General features: G+C 52.5%; 1 protein-coding gene and 1 long non-coding RNA gene across 2 annotated transcripts; both read right to left on the bottom strand.

Annotated features, from left to right (window-relative positions):
- Window positions 1-11,433: 11,433 nt before the first annotated feature.
- LOC113895758 lies at window positions 11,434-12,619 on the bottom strand. The gene is made up of 2 exons (XR_003511924.1): window positions 12,167-12,619; window positions 11,434-11,675 (listed from the first exon to the last, which is right to left on the bottom strand). It is a non-coding gene; the product is annotated as an uncharacterized LOC113895758 (long non-coding RNA).
- Window positions 12,620-13,830: 1,211 nt separating this feature from the next.
- FEM1A (fem-1 homolog A) lies at window positions 13,831-17,428 on the bottom strand. Its single transcript, XM_027547324.1, has one exon. It carries the CDS (start codon window positions 17,287-17,289, stop codon window positions 15,328-15,330), a length of 1,962 nt encoding a protein of 653 aa, XP_027403125.1. The 5' UTR covers window positions 17,290-17,428; the 3' UTR covers window positions 13,831-15,327.
- Window positions 17,429-18,168: the final 740 nt, after the last annotated feature.

Raw genomic sequence — 18,168 nt, 5'->3', positions numbered from 1 at the left:
TGACCAACGACCAAACCTGGGCCGCCCCAGTGAAAACGCTGAGTCCCAACCACTGGGCCACCAGGGAAGTCCCAAACAGAAAGTTTCTGATGACTGAGGCTAGGATCTGCCACAATTCATTGGACACTTGCCATTTTTTCAGTTGACCAATATTTATTGAGCTCCTGCTGTGTGCCAGAATCGTCCCAGATATTGGGGTGCAGTAGGGGCAAAGACAGATGTGAACTGTCCCCTACTCTATTTTCAATTGCAGGCGGAGGTGGAAGGGAGGGAGCAGGGAATGAGTCATCAAATGAGGAAGTGAGGTAGTTTCAGTGAGGAGACTTAGAGGAAATAAACAGGGCACCTAATGGTAGTGCCTCACGAGCAAGAACTTTGGCCCAGATAGCCAGGAAGGGCTTCTCTGAGGAGGTTGTATTACAGCCAATATCTAGAGAAAGAAAAAGAGCTGGTCATCATGGGAAGAACTTGGAAAGGAAGGTGATCTTCTGGGCAGAGGATACAGGCTGTGCAAAGACCCTGGGGCAGGACCGCATATACTGTTGCGTGAACAGCAAAGACAGACAGAGTAGGTGAGGGGGATAGAGGGAGGAGGTCCGGGAGAGAGGGGACAGGCAGGTCGTGCAGGGCTTTGTGGGCTGCAGGAGGACTTAGGTTTTTGCTCTCAGGGAGTTGTGAGCCCTGGAGGGCTATGGGCAAAAGAGGGGCGGAGTCTGACTTAGGTGCTCACATGCGCCCTCTGATGGCTGCTGCAGGGAGGGCAGACGTGGGAGCGAGGCAGAAGCTCTGAGTCCAGGCCAGTGAGGCTGGAGGCTAGACCCCGGTGGAGGCAGAAGAGGGAGGAGAAGTGGACGCATTCAGAACGTGAGCTTTTATTTCGTCCCTGAAATGTGAGTCACAAGTCACAGCCCTTTTCTGGGCCGCATCTTTCTCACCTGTGCCATGGACCCGGGAAGCTTCGGTCTGGAACTCTGGTAGGTATATCACTGCATCAACCCAATGTATTTAAAAATGATCATTTTGAAAGCCCTGAGCTGAGGGCTTCACGTAGTGCATGGCATCCCAAGTGGCTCAGTGGTATAGAATCTGCCTGCCAATGCAGGAGACATGAGTTTGATCTCTGGGTCGGGAAGATCCCCTAGAGGAGGAAATGGCAACCTGCTCCAGTATTCTTACCTGGAAAATTCCATGGACAGAGGACCTGGCAGGCTAGGTCCATGGGGTGGCAAAGAATTGGACACGACTGAGTGACCGAGCTTGCATGCCTGCACTCACTTCATTCTCTCAATGGCCATGGGAGCTAGAAACAGTGTTCCCAGTTTACAGATGAGAAAACTGAGGTCAGGAGGGGTGGTGTCATTTATCTAAGGTCATACAGCTCACAAGCAGTCTTTTGGGGCAGGATAAGGAGCCAGGTGTCTCTCTACTGGATTTTAGCAGCTTGTGAATTTATGGCCTTGATTTTAAAAAATTCTTTGAAATATTCCTGTTCATTACTTGCTAATTTCTGGCTTCTCCACTACAGCCTGCCCACCTTGAGGGAGCTTGAGGCTGATCTGTCTTGCTCACTGCAGCATTTTCAGAACCCACCACAGACCGTGGCACACAATAACTATTCAGTAAAGTGAATCCTTTTGACAGACAGTTAGTGAGCACGTACTGTGGGCAGACCCTGCTGAGCGCTGTGGTCACAGGCCTGGTCCCTGCCCCCATGGAGCTTACTGGGCAGTAAGTGGAGAGGATGTGGATTCTTCCATCCATTTAGCCAACCAACATTTACTGAGCTCCTACAATGTGCAGGCCCTTTGATGTAGGGATGACTGAGTGGTCACCCCCTTAGGTGACCTGAGACACCTCTGTTCTGTCCTTCCAGGGGTCATGGAGAAGTTTCAGAGACAGAGTTACAGGGTGGTCAGGACTGTGATAAAGTGTAGGGGGCTCAAAGGGGATCCTTGACCAGCCTGGGGGGAATTAAGAGGACCTTCTGGAAGGAGGAAGTCAGCTGACACCAGAGGCTTATGTCAGAATGAACCATTGGTGGGCAAAAGTGTCCCTGGGGGTGGGCACAGCACTGGCAAAGGCCTGGAGGGGAGATCCTGTAGGGAAGGTCAACTTCACAGGAGGCCACAATTCCTGCTGCCCCAGCGCCCCCTGGTGGCCACCTCCAGCTCAGAGACCAGCTTACCTCACATGGCTCCAGGGGCCTGAGGGTGCTTCCTCTAGACCAAACAGCCTTGAAGGGAAAACAGAGGAGGGGCTTCCCTGGTGGTCCAGTAGCTAAGAATCCACCTTGCAATGCAAGAGACACTGGTTTGATCCCTAGTCCGGGAAGATTCCATATGCTGTAGAGCCACAACTACTCCCAGCCACAACTACTGAGCCCAAGTGCTCTAGAGCCTGTGCTTGGAAACAAGAGAAGTCACTGCAATCAGAAACCTGAGCGCTGCAACTGGAGAGTAGGCCCTGCTAGCCATAACTAGAAAAAGCTCTTTTGCAGGAGCAAAGACCCAGTACAGCCCCCTTCTCCTGCAAAAAAAAAAGGGGGGTGGGAGTTTTTTTAATTTTTTCATATAATCAATATATTGCAAAGTCATCACCAATTCCAGAATGTTCTCATCACTCCTTAAAGAAGCCACATCCCCAATAGCAGTCACTTGGCAGCCGCCTCCTCAGACCCTGGCAACCATGAATCTGCTTTCTGTCTCTGGACGTTTCATATCAATGGTATCACACAGTATGTGGTCTTTGGCGTCTGACTTCTTTCACTCAGCAGAGCACAAACATGCATTCTTAGGCCACCCCTATTATCAGGAGCATGGGCTAGCTCTGTTTGTAAGTTCTTATTCTTTTTCATGGCTGCATAGTATTCTTCCCCCCAAATCCCCTTCATAACCCGTATGAGAAACACTGTTGGAAGCTGGATAGCTAGAGCAGTGGGGTGCCTTGGGGTTGATCAGGCAATCCATTGCAGGGTGGGACAAAAATATGAGAAATCACACTTTTATTTTTTATTGTCTGGTTGCACCATCGCCACCCAGTGATGGCCATGGAGTGTCCAGGCTCTCGCCTCAGGTGAGGTAATGAACAAACACATGCCTGGGCAGAGTTGTCCACCAGGGTGCTGGTGTGGAGGTCTGCAGATGGCCCGTGATGAGGCAACCAGTGTCTTGTTTCTTCTAGAAGCATCTGCTTCCTGCTCAGGTCTGGCTCTGTCCTGGGCCTTTGCCAGAGGTCTTGATGCTGGTTGCCCTGACCCACAACCAGGCCAGACAGGCACTCGCTCCGGAAAATGAAAGTCTAGTGGAGTCAGAAGGAGGAAGTTTCTGGAGGCTGTGTAGCCACCCCCTGCCCCACTCTTCTGCCCATGCAAATAGAGGGCCTTCTAGAAAGGGGGCTCCACCCTGAGAGGGGCCAGGGTGGGGTCTTTCCTGAAGTGCTTGCTCTGGAATCAGCCTGCCTTCCTCCCAAGGTTGCAGAAACCGCCCTGGTTTAGATCATTAGTACTGAGTTGTGAAGTCCAGGGATCACTTCTCTGTCCTCCTCCCCTTGTCTGAAGTGTCTACGTGCCTGTTGGCCTCCAAAACCTCCGTCTTCACATGGCTTCAGTGCCCATATTCTCTCACCCCCTTCACGCCCCACGCCATCCCTCCCCACTCTCCTGGACTCCCTGGGGTCTCTCCCCTCCTCAGTGGCCTCAACTGTACACTCAGCCCTGTCTCCAGCTTGGACCTTCCTTGAGCTCCAGGTTCCAGATGCCTCGACGTCTCCAGGCGCTGGGGGTTCATGGGGGGCATCTCACACTCAGCATGGCCACTCTGTGTCTGACCAGCCTCCCTAACCTGTTCCCCCTACGTCTCTTCTTTGTGGATGGAAGCTCTGTCCTGGGAGTTGCTCAGCTAGAAGATGGCAGGCACCCTCGACTAACCTGTCAGTCAAGGTTTCTGCTTCTGCTTTCAAAAAACTGTCCAGAGCCCACCCACTTCTCTCCCCCTTCTGCTCCCACTTGGACCAGCGCCGTCACCTGCATCCTGGTCCCTAGACTCCCAGGCTCACTGCCAGTCTGCCCTCCCTGCAGCATCCACAAGAAGGCAGGCCCTGCCCCTCCTCTGCCCTTAGCCCTCCAGGGTCTCACCTCCCTGGGGGTAAACCTCCAAGTCCTACCTGAACGGCCTGTGCATTTCCTCCGTGCCCTCCGCTCCTCCCTGTCTCCCCCTCGCCCACTTGACTCCAGCCATACAGACTTCCTTGCTAGTTCCTCTAACACACTAGGCACAGTCCTGCCCCAGGGCCTTTGCATATGCTCTGCTCACTGCCCAGTGTCCTCCCTTCACACTCTGCCACAGCTCCTTCTCTCACCTTCTCCAGATCTTTGCTCAAATGTCACTCTCTCAATAGAGGCTTCTATGAGGTCCCCCCATTTAAAATTCATCTTCAATGGCACCCACCACCCCCCCTGACTATGCCTTCTTTTTCCATAACTCTGAGCACTTTGGGACAAATAGAAGTTACCTAGTCATCACACACATTGTTATTGGTCTTCTTTCGGAGGGCACAACGTTTGTCTGACTTCACTGTACCTGGTACACAGTAGGCTGTCAATAAGTGAACAAACATACCTTGTTGTATCCTGTTTCACTTTATTGCCCTCCACAAATATTGCATTTTTTTTTTAAACAAATTGAAGGTCTGTGGCAACTCTGCGACAAGCAAGTCGATCAGCACCATTTTCCCAACAGCCTCTGCTCCCTTTGTGTCTCGGTGCCACGTTTTGGTAATTCACACAGAATTTCAGACTTTTTCATCATGATTGTATTTGTCACAATGAGCTGTGATCAGTGCTCTTTGACTATTGTAATTTTGGGGATGCCATATAAGACTGTGAACTTAATAAATATATATGTGTTTTAAAAAAATTTTTTTGATGTGGATCACTTTTAAAGTCTTTATTGAATTTATTACAATATCACTTCTGTCTTATGTTTTATTTTTTAGACTGCCTGACCAGGGATCAAACCTACAGTCCCTGCATTGGAAGGCAAAGTCTTAATCATTTGACTGCCAGGGAAGTCCCCACTGTGCGTGTGTGTGTGTTCTGATTGCCGCACCCGCTAGCTCATTCCCCCTCTCTTCCCCTCTCCTTGGGCCCCCTTATCCCCTGAGACACAAGAATATTGAAATTAGGTCAGTGAACAACCCCACAATGGCCTCTACATGTTCTATGGAAAGGAAGAATCACACATCTCTGTAAATCAGAAGCTAGAGATGAAGCTTCATAAGGAAGGCATGCCAAAAGCAGAGAGCGGCCGATCGCTGGGCCTCTTGCTACAAATAATTAGCCAAGTTGTGAATGCAAAGAAAGGAAAAGGCTTTGAAGGAAATCAAGTGCTACTCCAGTGAATGCACGAATGATAACAGAATGAAATAGCCTCACTGCTGATAGGGAGAAAGTTTCTGTGGTCGGGATAGGAGATCAAACCAGCCACAGCATTCCTTCCTGTAAGCCAAAGCCTCATCCAGACCCCGGCCCTAGCCCTCTTCAGTTCTGTGACGGCAGAGAGAGGTGAGGAGACTACAGGAGAAAAGTGTGAGGCCCGCAGAAGGGGGTTCATGAGGTTGAAGGAAAGAGGCCGTCTTCATAGCAGAACAGCGCAAGGGGAAGGAGTGAGCGCTGGTGTAGTAGCTGCTGCAAGTCCTCCAGAAAATCTGGCTCAGGTCATTCAGGAAGGCAGCTACGCTAAACGAGAGAACTGCTGCACACTTTTATTTTTATTTATTTATGTTTATTTTGGGCTGTGCTGGGTCTTCATTGTGGCGGGCAGGGATGACTCTTCGTTGCAGCGCACAGGCTTCTCGTGGCGGTGGCTTCTCTTGTTGCAGAGCGCGGGTTCTAGGGCACCTGGGCTTCAGTAATTGCAGCCGGTGGGCTCCGTAGTTGCAGATCCCGGGCTCTAGAGCACAAGCTCAATAGTGGTGGCACACAGGCTTAGCTGCTTCTGAGGCATCTGTGGGATCTTCCCAGACCAGGGATAGAACTTGTGTCTCCATTGGCAGGCCGATTCTTCACCACTGGACCACCAGGGAAGTCCTGCACATTTAACAGAATACAGTCTTAGTGTAAATATAACTTATATACACTGGGAACTGGAGAAGGGAATGGCAGCCCACTCCAGTATTCTTGCCTGGGAAATCCCGTGGACAGAGCAGCCTGGTCCACGGGGTTGCAGAGTCGGACACGACTAAACGACTGAGCGTGCACACACACACACATGCACTGGGAAACCTCAAAATTTGTGTGACTTGATTTATTACGATATTCACTTTATTGCCATGGTCTGGACCCAAACTTACAGCGCCTCTGAGGTCTGCCTGAATTTGCATTACTGCTTAAGTCTGTTTTTGTCTTGAAAACAATCTCTTTTTCTGGTTTACAGCAAGGTGATTCAGTTATACATATGTATATATTTTCATATTATTTTCTGTTATGGTTTAATACAGAATACTGCTGTCTATGAGGTCGCACAGAGTCGGACACGACTGAAGCGACTTAGCAGCAGCAGTATCCCATTGTATACAGGTACTGCTGCTTCTTCATCCATTTATCTGTTGATGGCTACTCAGATTGCTTCTGTGTCATGGCTATTGTAAATAGTGTTGCTATGAACATACAGGTACATGTATCTTTTCAAATTAGAGCTTTCTTCATATATATGCCCACTAGTGCAGTTGCTTCCCTGGTGGCTGAGAGGTTAAAGCGTCTGCCCGCAATGCGGGAGACATGGGTTCGATCCCTGGGTCAGGAAGATTCCCTGGAGAAGGAAATGGCAACCCACTCCAGTATTCTTGCCTGGAGAATCCCGTGGATGGAGGAGCCTGGTGGGCTACAGTCCACGGGGTCGCAAAGAGTCGGACACGACTGAGGGACTTCACTTAGGGGAGTTGCAGGTTGTTCTATTTTTATTTTTTTTAAGGAACCTCCATACTGTTCTCCATAGTGGCTGCACCAATTGTACATCCCCACCAAAGGTATAAGAGGGTTCTCTTTTCTCCACATCCTCTCCAGCATTTGGAGAGCATTTTTAACGATGGCCATTCTGACCAGTGTGAGGTGGTACATAATTTTAGTTTTTGATCTTCATTTCTCTTATGATCAATGATATTGACCATCTTTTAGGTGCCTATTTTCCATCTGTATGTCTTCCTTGGAGAAATGTCTATTTAGGTCTTCTGCCCATTTTTAGATTGGGTTGTTTGTTTTTGTTATTGAGTTGTATAACTGTATGTTTTGGAAATGAAGCCCTTGTCAGTTGCATCATTTGCAAATATTTTCTGGTAGTCTTAGGTTGTCTTCTTTTCCTTTTGTTTATGGTTTCCCTTGCTGTGCAAAACAGACTCTTGATACTATGTTCCCTTCTTGCCTGCCAGTGAGTGAACAGTGTGTATTGAACACTGTTCAATACACAATACAATGTATTTACTGAACAGTGTGTATTGGCACCGACTGTATGCCAGGGACTGTTTCAGACACACTGTTGATTAAAGCAGACCCTGTTTCTGCTCACACATCTGTGGGGGAGATAGATATTAGAGTAAGTGGTTACAACCAAGATGGTCCTGGGTGTGGTGGGACATGGTGGAAGGGGAAACAGGGATAAGAGTGGCTGTGGGAGGCTTCCTGGAGGGGCTCATTCCAGGGAGAAAGGGTGTTCTAGGTAAGGGGCAGAGCCCAGCATAAGGCCCTGTGGTGGGAAGGAGCATGGGGCTTGGGAAGGGGAGGGCAGAGCCAGTGTGGTCCAACCTGGTACAGAACTGTGTCCAGCCGTGCTGGGGGGGGGGGAGGGGAGGGGGGGACAGAGGGGAGAACAGGATGGTTCCTTTATTTGTGGGGATCCAGAGTCACTGACTCAATGGACATGAGTTTGAGCAAACTCCAGGAGGTAGGGAAAGACAGGGAACCCTGGCACACTGCAGTCCATGGGGTTGCAGAGTCCGACAGGACTTAGTGACTAACAAGATGCTGCGATGAGCATTCACTTACACTAGGGGGCACCCTTGAACAACAGCTCCTGCCTCTCCTTCCCGGTGGCTGGGAAAGGGCTTCTTCCTAAAAGAAACCAGGCAGGGAGGGAGTCAGAACCGCCAGAGAGTGCCAGCTTCCAGGCCATGCCAAAGGCCACTCTCCCTGTTAACAACCTCTGTAAATAAGATCAGCAGCTGTATAAACATGCCCATTCACTGGATGTTTGGAAATCGTTCAGTCTAATGCTGTTGGAGACCAGAGGCCAGAGAGGGCAGACACCTGCCTTAGGTCACACAGCAAGACCTACCCTGCCTTGCTACACAGTGTCTCCTCCCAACCCCAAATGCCCCTGGGTGGGGATCTTTTATTTTTAACCTGGTCAGTGAACACACCGCCTTTTTATAGCCCTGGAAGGAGCCCAGGGTTTCCAATTTCCAAAGGAAGTTTTTTTTTAAAAATGGTCCTCTTCCTGAGAAAAGGAACGGCCTGACCTCTCAGAGGGCCCTAGCCCCATCTCTTATTTTTACCCGAGGCTCCCTGGGGTTCCCCCTGACCCCTCAGCGGGTGCTGCACACATTCGCATCCCTGGTGTTTCTTAGAGGCCCCTTCTGTCAGTCTGGGCCATCACGCCCTCTCAAAGCCTCCCCGGGATTCGCAGGCTTTGCTTACCTGTCTACCCTCCTCAGCATTGCTGCTGGCCATCTGCCTTCTTACTTAATTTCTATTCCTTGAGTCGTTTAATATTTTTCTTTAAACAGATTTAAAAACCAACTTTTTTTTTCTTCCTGGAATTAGATAGGGCTGATGGTGGCATCCTTAAGGTTATACTAAAGCCACTAACTGTACATTTAAAGTGGTAAAACTTGGGACTTCCCTGTTGGTCCAGTAGTTAAGCCTCCACATTTCCAATGCAGGGGAGGTGGGATGGATCCTTGGCGGGGAAACTAAGATCCCACATGCCTCGTGGTGCAGTCAAAAATAAATTAAAAAAAAAAAAATATATATATATATATATTTTAAATGCAAAAAAAAACACAAAACACCCCAAACCCTTAAAAGAATCATCTTAAGATTTTAAATAAATAAAATGATAAGGTTTTATCTCAGAAAAAGATTGTTAAAAAATATGAACTTGTCTTTATTTTGAACTTTTCGAGTATTAACATCTATGAATTCACATATTGGAAATAGAGGGCCTAGCCATACTTTGTTCCCCAAAACACATTCAAATAAATGTATAATTACTAAAGTTTTTTTACAGGTCACCTGTGATTGTTATGTATAAATGAGTGTGCAGGCAGTAGGCACCTATGACAGCTTCGCTGAGCACTTTCCTGTGTGCCAGGGTTTCTTGGATAAACTCATTTAATTCTTCATGCCCACTCCAGTATTGTTGCCTGGAAAATTCCATGAACAGAAGAGACTGGTGGGCTACAATCCCTGGTGTTGCAGAGTTGGACACAACTGGGTGACTGAACCCACTGCACTGCAATGCTGGTAGGCAGCTGCTACCACCAACCCCATTTCACAGATGAGGAAACTGAGGCTCAGGGAGAGGAAGTGCCATTCCCAAGGTAATATGGCCTGTGTCCTAAGGCACCACACCACACTGCCCAGTGAACATATTCATTCTGAGTGAGGAAGCTGGACTATATCGGAGGATTGATTGCAAGGTGGTAACCGCAGGGCAGAATCTAGAACCCCACCCCACCAGCCCATCTGTTTCAGTCAATATTTTTTTATGTGGTCACTTTTTAAAGTCTTTATTTAATTTGTTACAATATTGTTTCTACTTTATGTTTTGTGTATTTGACCTCAAGGCATATGAGATCTTAGCTCCCTGACCAGGGATTGAACCCACATCCCCTGCATTAGAAGCAGGGTCTTCACCACTGGACCACCAGGCAAGCTTCTGTGTTTCATTCCATTTTATTAAACTTTCTAAAGAACCAGCTTTGCTTTCATTGGTTTTTACTCTATCATTTGCCCATTTCTATTTTGTTGATTTCCACTCTATTTTTTGGATTTAGTTGGCACTGAATTGTCTAGCTTTGTAAGGTGAGATTTTAGATCAGGCATTGGCATGCTTCTATCTATAAAGGGCTAAACATTATATTAATATTAATTAATTTATTAAGTACATATTTTAGGCTTTGGGGGCCAGATGCGTCTCTAGCATAACTTCTCAGTTCTGCCACTGCAGCGTGAGCGTGGCCACAGGGAAGGTGTGAGCACAGGAATGTGGCTGTGCCAGTAACACTTAATTTGTGAAAATGAGGCTGGATTTGGCCCATGGGCCACAGTTTGCAGATTCTGCTTTTCTTGTCTTCTAGCGCAAGCACTTAAAGCTCCACGTTGCCCTCTAAGCACTGCTTGAGCTGCACTGCACACATTAGCGTACCTTGTGCTGTATGAGGAGTCTAGCAGGCTATGGGGTCCCAAGAGAGTCAGACACGACTGAGCAAGTCAACAACAGCAGCAAAATGCTCAAAGAATTCTCTAGTTTTCTTGGTGATTTCTTCTTTGACTGAAGCTGGGTCACAGCTGCCGACCCACCAGCTCACTCACATGCCTTCCCCGGGGCTAAAAGCCTTTTATCAGTCAACACGTAGTGACTGAACTCCCACTACCTGCCAGACATTTTCCTAGTACTGACTAAACAGTGGTGAACAAGGCCGCTCCAGTGGAGCTCCCATTAGGCCCTGGAGTCACTCTGAGTCAGCAACTCTGCTCCATTTGTCCCCGGCCCATCAAACGGACCCACCATCCATCCACTTATTGGTTCTGGCCAACAAGCTCAGGAGTCACCTCAGACTCTTCTTCCCCAAACCAGTTCATCGAGTCCTGCCAGCCCTCCTCCAAAGATCTGAAATATGTTCATTTCTCTGCATCCCACCGCCTCCTCCAATCCGTTCTTCCAGCTGCAGCCAGTGATCTCAAGGCTTAAATCAGGCCATGTCTCTCCTTGGTGTGAAATTCTGCTTTGGTTCCCCACAGCCCTGAGGGTAAATATTGCTCTGTTCTGTAGGGCCTTAAGGCCCTACACCATCTGCCTGTGTCCACCAGCTCCTCCTGCATTCCCCCCTTTTCTTTTTGGTCACACCGCACAGCCTGTGGGATCTTAGTTCCCCAGTAACGGATTGGACCTGCATCCCTTGCAGTGGAAGCTCAGAGTATTAAACACTGGACCACCAAGGAAGTCCAGTCTCCTCACTCACTCTGATTCAGCCACACAGAGCTCCTTGTTCTTTTTTTTGAATGAGCCATGTGAGCTCATTTATTCATTCAACAAATGCTTAATGAACTACTGAGTTAGGCCCTCTTCTAGGTGCTATGGATGCAGCATGGGATGAACTTGAGTAGCTGCCATTCTAAGGAAGGGACATGATGAATAAACAAGGAAACAAAGAAAAAGGTGACAGGGTTAACGTTTTAAGGATTAAGAGGCAAGTACACAGGAGGATGGGGTAGAGGGTGTCTGGGGCCACATTACTGATATGATCTAGGAGGGCTTCATGGAGGAGGTGACATTCGAGCAAGACCATTGCTTGACGGGCTTTTAATAGAAGACATCAGGACTCAGGTCAGGGGGAGTTGGCTGCACTGGAGGATCTCAAATGTCCTGTTCACTGTGGAGGATCACCGTCTCTTTTGCAACCTACTAGAAAGACAGATGCTCAGGCCAGAGGAGGGAACACTCCCTCCCCCTGATCCCCCCCGCCCCCAGGACGGATGGTGCTGCCCGCATCTGCACTGGGTCTTGCTTAACACTTGTTGTGGCAACCACTGGGTGGATCCCCCCCACCCCCACCTTTACCCAGTCCTAACTGAATCTCCCAAAGGACTCCACACCCCCCAACCTTTCTGCAGGGACACGGGGTCAGCACCCTGCAGTGCCAGCCGAGTGCCACCATCCTGGGGGCTGGCCCATCATCTCCTTTTGGGCCTGTGATGTGAGCCCCTGAGCTGTGCTATCTTTAACCTCGGGCTGGGACGCTCTGCTCCCTGTAAACACTGCTCAGATGACAGTCCTGGAATCCCGTGGGGGTGGCGGGTTCCGTGTGTGGCAGAGCCATCAGGGGTTGCTCCCCAGTTGTTAGAGGAGGACTGGAATCTCCAGAGGCAAGAGGCATTGGTTCTTTCACTCACCACAGGGGTCACTCAGTGGGGACCGGCACAGACACTCCCAGGGTTCCGCAAGATCTGAGGCAGGCATTAACTGAACAGATGAGTCAGTGAGCAGAACTTCAGGCTGACTCCTGTGTGGAGGCCAGAAGTGGGGTAGGGGTCACACTGAGAGGGGCAGAGGCTCCCCCTGGTGGGGTGGGCTGCACACTTTCAATGCCTTCAACCTTGGGTCTCAGCCTTGCCCCCGGTGAGCTCAGGCAAACCTCCTCACTCTGAGCCTTTGTCTGCTGCGCCTACCAGCAAGGTGGGCCACCACCCTGGCTGTGTGACCTGGGGCAGACCACTTGGCCTCTCTGAGCTTGTCTCGTCACTGATAACTTGCACATAATAATTGACCCGGGTTTCCCAGGTGGCTCAGTGGTAAAGAATCCACCTGCCAATGCAGGAAATGCAGATTTGACTGCTGGATCTGGAAGATCCCCTGGAGAAGGAAATGACAACCCACTCATGTGTTCTTGAGGAGCCTGGTGGGCTACAGTTCAGGGGATCAGAAAAGAGTGGGACATGACTTGGTGGCTAAACAATAATCGACTGTCAGCACGACCCATGCCTGGGCTGCTGTGGCCCATCCAGTCCCAGTGAATGTCGCGATGTTGGCTGCCACGTGGCCTTCCGCTGGCCGCCATGTCAGGACCCAGGAGGACCTGCGTCATTCCTAAGTTCTGAGCTGCTGGGTCAACCCACACCGGAAATCTGCCTGAGCTTTACGAAGGCTTTCTCTGAGAGTCTCGGGCTTAAGTCACAATTCTCAGGCGTGAGCTTTTAAAGCATGCATCTGGCCCACATGGGTTCCCCTCTTTGGTGAGTCCTGTCAAACCCACGAATGGGGCCTATCATCCGGTCAGGGTTCAGTAAATGCTGCCAGTGCAGGTGTCTCCTGGGAGGCTGCTGAGTGGTGTGGGCTGGTAAGGGTCGTTGGGTCCCCATGAAATCAGGAGTTGGAGAACCCTCCAGCCCAATTTGCCACTGAAAGTGAGACGGCCCCAAGGCACAGTCTCCCTGTTGTCTCGGGAGGTGAGGATGTGGGGAAATGCCTGTCTCAGGTATGGCTGGGTCAATCCTTTCCTCTACAGGGGCTTGAACCCGGCCTGGTGCAAGGCAGGCCCTGGGGAAACAGTCAACATCGGACTCCCAGGACGGTGCTGTGGGCGAGGAGTTGACTGACGATGCCAGTGCAGAGAAAATCAGAATTTAACAACATGGCAGGACAAAAGGAAAGGGTGGGACTTTCCTCCGGGAAACCCAAGTTTATGCACAGACCTCTTGGACCAGAGGGTTCATAGGCTCCATCACATGGTCTCAGGGAAGCAGGGCTGAGTTGGGGGCCTTCCTGTTCCCTTAGACCTTCCGGAAGGTCAAATCATGCCATGCTCTCCTCTGAGGCAACCCTCCTGCACAGCAGAGTTGACGACTAAGTCAGTGGTTTTATGTTTTTTCTGCATTAATACATTTTCCTGACTAACTCTGACACTAAGCCCCAGGACATAAACTGGGATGGGAGCCGTGCTCCTTACCTGGGCCTTCCACACCAGGCAGACCCCTCCTCCCCCACCCACTCAGCACTCCCTTCCGCCCGCCCCCCCAAGTCGTCCATTTAACACAAGGTTGAACAACAGCACCGCACATGCAGTTGACACTCCTCCTCTTTTTATTCCGGGCTTCAGGAGGGACAGTGAGGGCGGTTCCCGCCTTGATGGAAGGCAAAACCTGGTCTTGGAAATAAAGAACGTCCTAACTAACACTGCAAATCCAAAGAGACCTGGTTCCCTCGCTGGGGGCGGGGCATCCGGGGACCCACTGTGCTGCGGAAGACTTCCATCAGTGTAGCTGCCCCGTGACAAGGCTGCAGGAGGGGCACCGGCTCCAGTCCCCTTCCGCTCTCCCAACAGGCCAAGAACACTCTCCTGCTGGCGGCCAGGGCCATGGAGGACAGGCCCTGAGAATCCCACTGGGGAGGGTTCTCTGGCAGGAGGACTAACAATCCCCCTCCCCAGAAGCCCCCAGTGACGGGAGGCCGAGAGACACCCACCGTCTATCTAGCTGACACAGTGGGTCAACAGTGTACCTGGCGTTGCCTCAGGGTCACCTGCATCCAGGTCTCTGAGCAGCTAAAAACTGGACACAGCCACTCAGGATGCTGGCCACGCACCTGTGCCGTCAGGCGTGACTTGTGACGTGGAAGCGGCCTGCGGTTTTAACTCATAAATTGTGAAAACCAAAGCCCAAACCAACCATGCTAGGTTTTGCTGGGCGAGAAGCAGCCTGGCCCCTAAAAAAGGCTAAGAGTGAACTATCAGAAAGAAACGTACTGTCACCTTCGCTCTGGGGACGGATACGTGGGGCTGGCACCTCCCTTCCTTAACACAATAAAGCTCACCTCTGCCGGCTGGGCCACCTCGGGCACGACAAAACCCTTGCTGCATGAAAATAACTTAGCGAGTCTGACAAACCAAAAATTTTAGAAAAAGAAAAAAAGTATATGGCAGCAAAACTTCAGGACTCCTGCAACACACCTGTAACCTGCCCGCTTAGTAAATAAACAGAACACCAAACCACGAAAGCTACGCAAAGGGCAGGCTGCCCCTCCCCGGGTGGAGACCCTTACCCACTGCAGGGTGGAGGGAGCAGGTGCGAACGTGCTAGAAAAGGCAGGTCTCCCAGTTTCCCCTCAGGGCCCCCCGTCCTAACCCTGCACTGGGGGGGGGTCTACGTCTATCCAGAGGCCGGACCAACTCTCAGCTTCTTCCTGCGTTTCTAGGTGGGGGAGGAAGGCAATGGCTTCAACTCATCCGCCTCTGAGTCAGAAGGAAAGACCCTCCTTAACCCAGGCAAACGGGGCGTGTGGGAGGTTGAGCGTCTTCTCAGGCCAAGGATGGGTGTGCAGGCTCCTGCAATAAAGTCCATTCTCCGAGCGTGTCACCCTGAAGGCTTCTAGCACCGACAGCTCGCTCACTCCTATCCCCGCTCCCTGCAGAGGGGAGAGGGGCCATGGAGGCGGGAGAGCCCCTCCCCTTTGTCGCTCTCCCAGGTTTCTAGCCACCGGAAGTGCTCCCAGAGAGAGGGCGGGACCGGTGCAGGCCCCGCCCTCCTGGGGTTCGCCTCTCCCACTGTGGTCAGTGTGGTCAGTGCAGCTCGATGAAGGCCTCCAGCTCCTCAGGGATGAAGCCCTTGTAGGGGATCTTGTTCTTGTCCAGGGCGCGGGCTGCAAGGCACTGCAGGGTCACGTAGTTGAAGGGCTGGATGGTGCTCTTGGCCAGCAGCTTCTCGTCCAGCAGCTCGTAGGCCGTCTTCTTGAAGGCGTTGGTGGCGTCCATGTGGGCCCCCGCCTCAATCAGGGCGTTCATGATGCCCGGGCAGTTGTTCTGTGCTGCGATGTGCAGTGGGGTGTTGTTGTCGAAGTCCCGGCTGTCTGGGTCGGCCCCGCAGTCCAGCAGCACCTTGACCACCTGCAGGGAGGGGAACCTGCCCACCGGGTAGCGGCCCACGTTGGTGGTCTCTGCATCCACGGCCATGTGCAAAGGGGTGAAGCCGTTCTTGCCACGAGGGGCGCACTTGAGCAGCCGGTAGACTGTCTGGTGTTTCAGGTGCTCCTGGTCGGGCGTACACTCCACCTTCTCCAGCAGGTAGAGCAGGTGGAGGATGATGGCCAGGGCCTTGGTAAACTGTGCCGAGTCCCCGGGCTCCTTGGGCAGCTGCAGGGCCCGCTCCACTTCCCGCACCCCTTTGCACAGCACCCCCATGAGGTCTGCGAAGCCGATGGGCGTGCCTAGGCTGCCCTTGGCCGAGCGGTCCTGGAGCACGTAGGAGAAGAGTTCGGCGAAGGACAGGAAACTGCTGGCCGTCATGGGACTCAGAGGCTCCAGGTTGTTTTGCTGCATGTCCAGGGCATACTTCCAAAGGCGGATGCAGCGCTCGAAGTTGCCCGAATCGGCGTACACAGCGCCCCGGTAGCGGATGTAGTAAGACGTGTCCGGGTGGGAAGGACCTAGGATGCGCTCTCGGATCAGCAGGGCCTGCATGCGCATCTCATCTGGGTCGGTGATGAGCGCCTCCAGTTCCTCGGTGGTGTTCACCTCCCTCGAGTAGTCATAGGCCAGGACCAGTTGCGGGGGCTCCGGTTTGGGCAGATACTCGCCCCCCTGGTGCCGCAGCTCCATGGCCCGTCTCCAGTGTTTCAGGGCCCCGAGCAGATCCCGCTTCTTATCCACGTAGGTGGCTCCCAGCAGCTCCAAGGCTTCCACGGCGGCTTCCCTGCTGGTGGGGCAGCAGCTCTCGTACGATTCACCGCTCGGGGGTTCCTCGGGGGACGAGCGGGCGCCCTGGGGCTGCACCCTGGCCAGCCCGGGCTGCGCCTGCTCGTCCCCAGCAGGCTGCTCCTGGATGAGGTACTCCACGATGTTGGTGTGGCCCGTCACGCTGGCCGCCAGCAACGGTGTCATGCCGTAGCCATCACGCTCCATGCGGGCGTTGCAGCCGAGCAGCAGCTGCAGAATCTCCAGGCTGCCGGACTCGGCGCAGTCGTGCAGGGCTGTGTTGCCCTTGGCGCTGCGCCGGTTCACCTGGGCGCCCTGCTCCAGCAGGTAGCGGGCGATCTCGCGGTGGCCCTTGTAACAGGAGATCATGAGGCACGTGTGCCCGTGCCGGTTGGCCACCTCCAGGTCCGCCTGGTGCTCGCCCACCAAATAGCGCACCACCTCCAGGTGCCCGTCGAAGCAGGCGGCGCGCAGGGGCGTCGAGTTGGTACGCGTGGTGCGGTTCACCGAGGCCCCGCGGCGCAGCAGGCTCCGCACCACGTCCAAGTGGCCGGCGGCCGAGGCGGCCCACAGCGGCGGCGCGCCCTCGATGATCTCGCCATCGAAGTGCACCGAGCCGCCCGCCTCCACACTCGCGCCGCACCGGTCCACCAGGTACTCGACTACGTCCAGGTGGCCGTAACGGGCGGCGATGAGCAGCGGCGTACCCCCGCTGGCCACCTCGCCCGTCAGCTCTTCCAGCTCCTCCCGGCTGCGGCCGCTGAGCAGCTTCTGAAGGAGCTGCAGCTTGCCGTCGCGGGCGGCATTGTACACGGCGGTGTGGAGGTCCATGATCTGGGCCTCCGCCAGGCCATGGGCCGGCCGCCGGGGGACGACGGGACCGGGGGACGGCGGACTAGCGCCCCGAGGGGCAGGCGGCAACCTTCACCGTCTCCCCCACCGCCATCTTAGGTGCTTCTGGGGCGGAATAAAATGGCTGCCGCGGCCTGTTTCCGTTGGAGCATGGAAATGTGCAGGGAAATGTAGTTCTCTGAGCGGGCACACTCCGTGGGACAGAAGAAGAACTGTAAGGTGGTAGAACTACAACTCCCAGAATGCCGCGGGCCAGCCGCGGCGAAGTGGGTGCACGATGTATAGCGGGAATAGCAGTTCCAATCCCAGGCAATTGTGATGGAAACTGGCTGCTCGCGGACTACGACTTCCGTCATCCAATGCTATCGCAATGGCTTGTGGGACCCAGGGAAGTTTGGTTACGTACTTCCTGTGGCTGTTAGTGGCTGTCAGTGCCTGAGTCGACAGGAAACGCTGACTCCAGCCAGAGGACTGTATTCCATAAAAGGCAGGGCGAGCGACTTGGAGCCAACCAGAAGCGAGAACGAAGGCGAAGCCAGGCGAGTGGTCCGATTTGGGCTTCGCGAGGCTAAACCTCTCACTGGCAGGGGGCGCTCAGGAGAGGCAGGAAAGTGAGTCGGAGTGGGTACATTTGGAGAGCAGAAAGTACAGGTGGCCCTAAGGGTCCGTGTCCTGCGCACTTGTTCATTTCTCATTCATTTGTTCGTTCATTCACACACTTATATATTTATTTACTTACTCATTAATACCCTATTAAAATTTTAGTTTTCCTTCATTCACCCCTCAGCATCCTCAATGTTGTCCGGTCGCTCAATCGTGTCCAACTCTTTGCGGCCCCATGGACTGCAGCACGCCAGC

Source organism: Bos indicus x Bos taurus, chromosome 7 (assembly GCF_003369695.1).
Source record: "Bos indicus x Bos taurus breed Angus x Brahman F1 hybrid chromosome 7, Bos_hybrid_MaternalHap_v2.0, whole genome shotgun sequence".
NCBI classification, from domain to species: Eukaryota; Metazoa; Chordata; class Mammalia; order Artiodactyla; family Bovidae; genus Bos; species Bos indicus x Bos taurus.
Note: the sequence above shows the minus strand (reverse complement) of the source record. Positions and strands in the feature narration are given on the sequence as shown.

Excerpts from the sequence above, each read along its gene's own strand:
- FEM1A (XM_027547324.1), bottom strand. The coding sequence starts at position 17,289 with ATGGACCTCCACACCGCCGTGTACAATGCCGCCCGCGACGGCAAGCTG.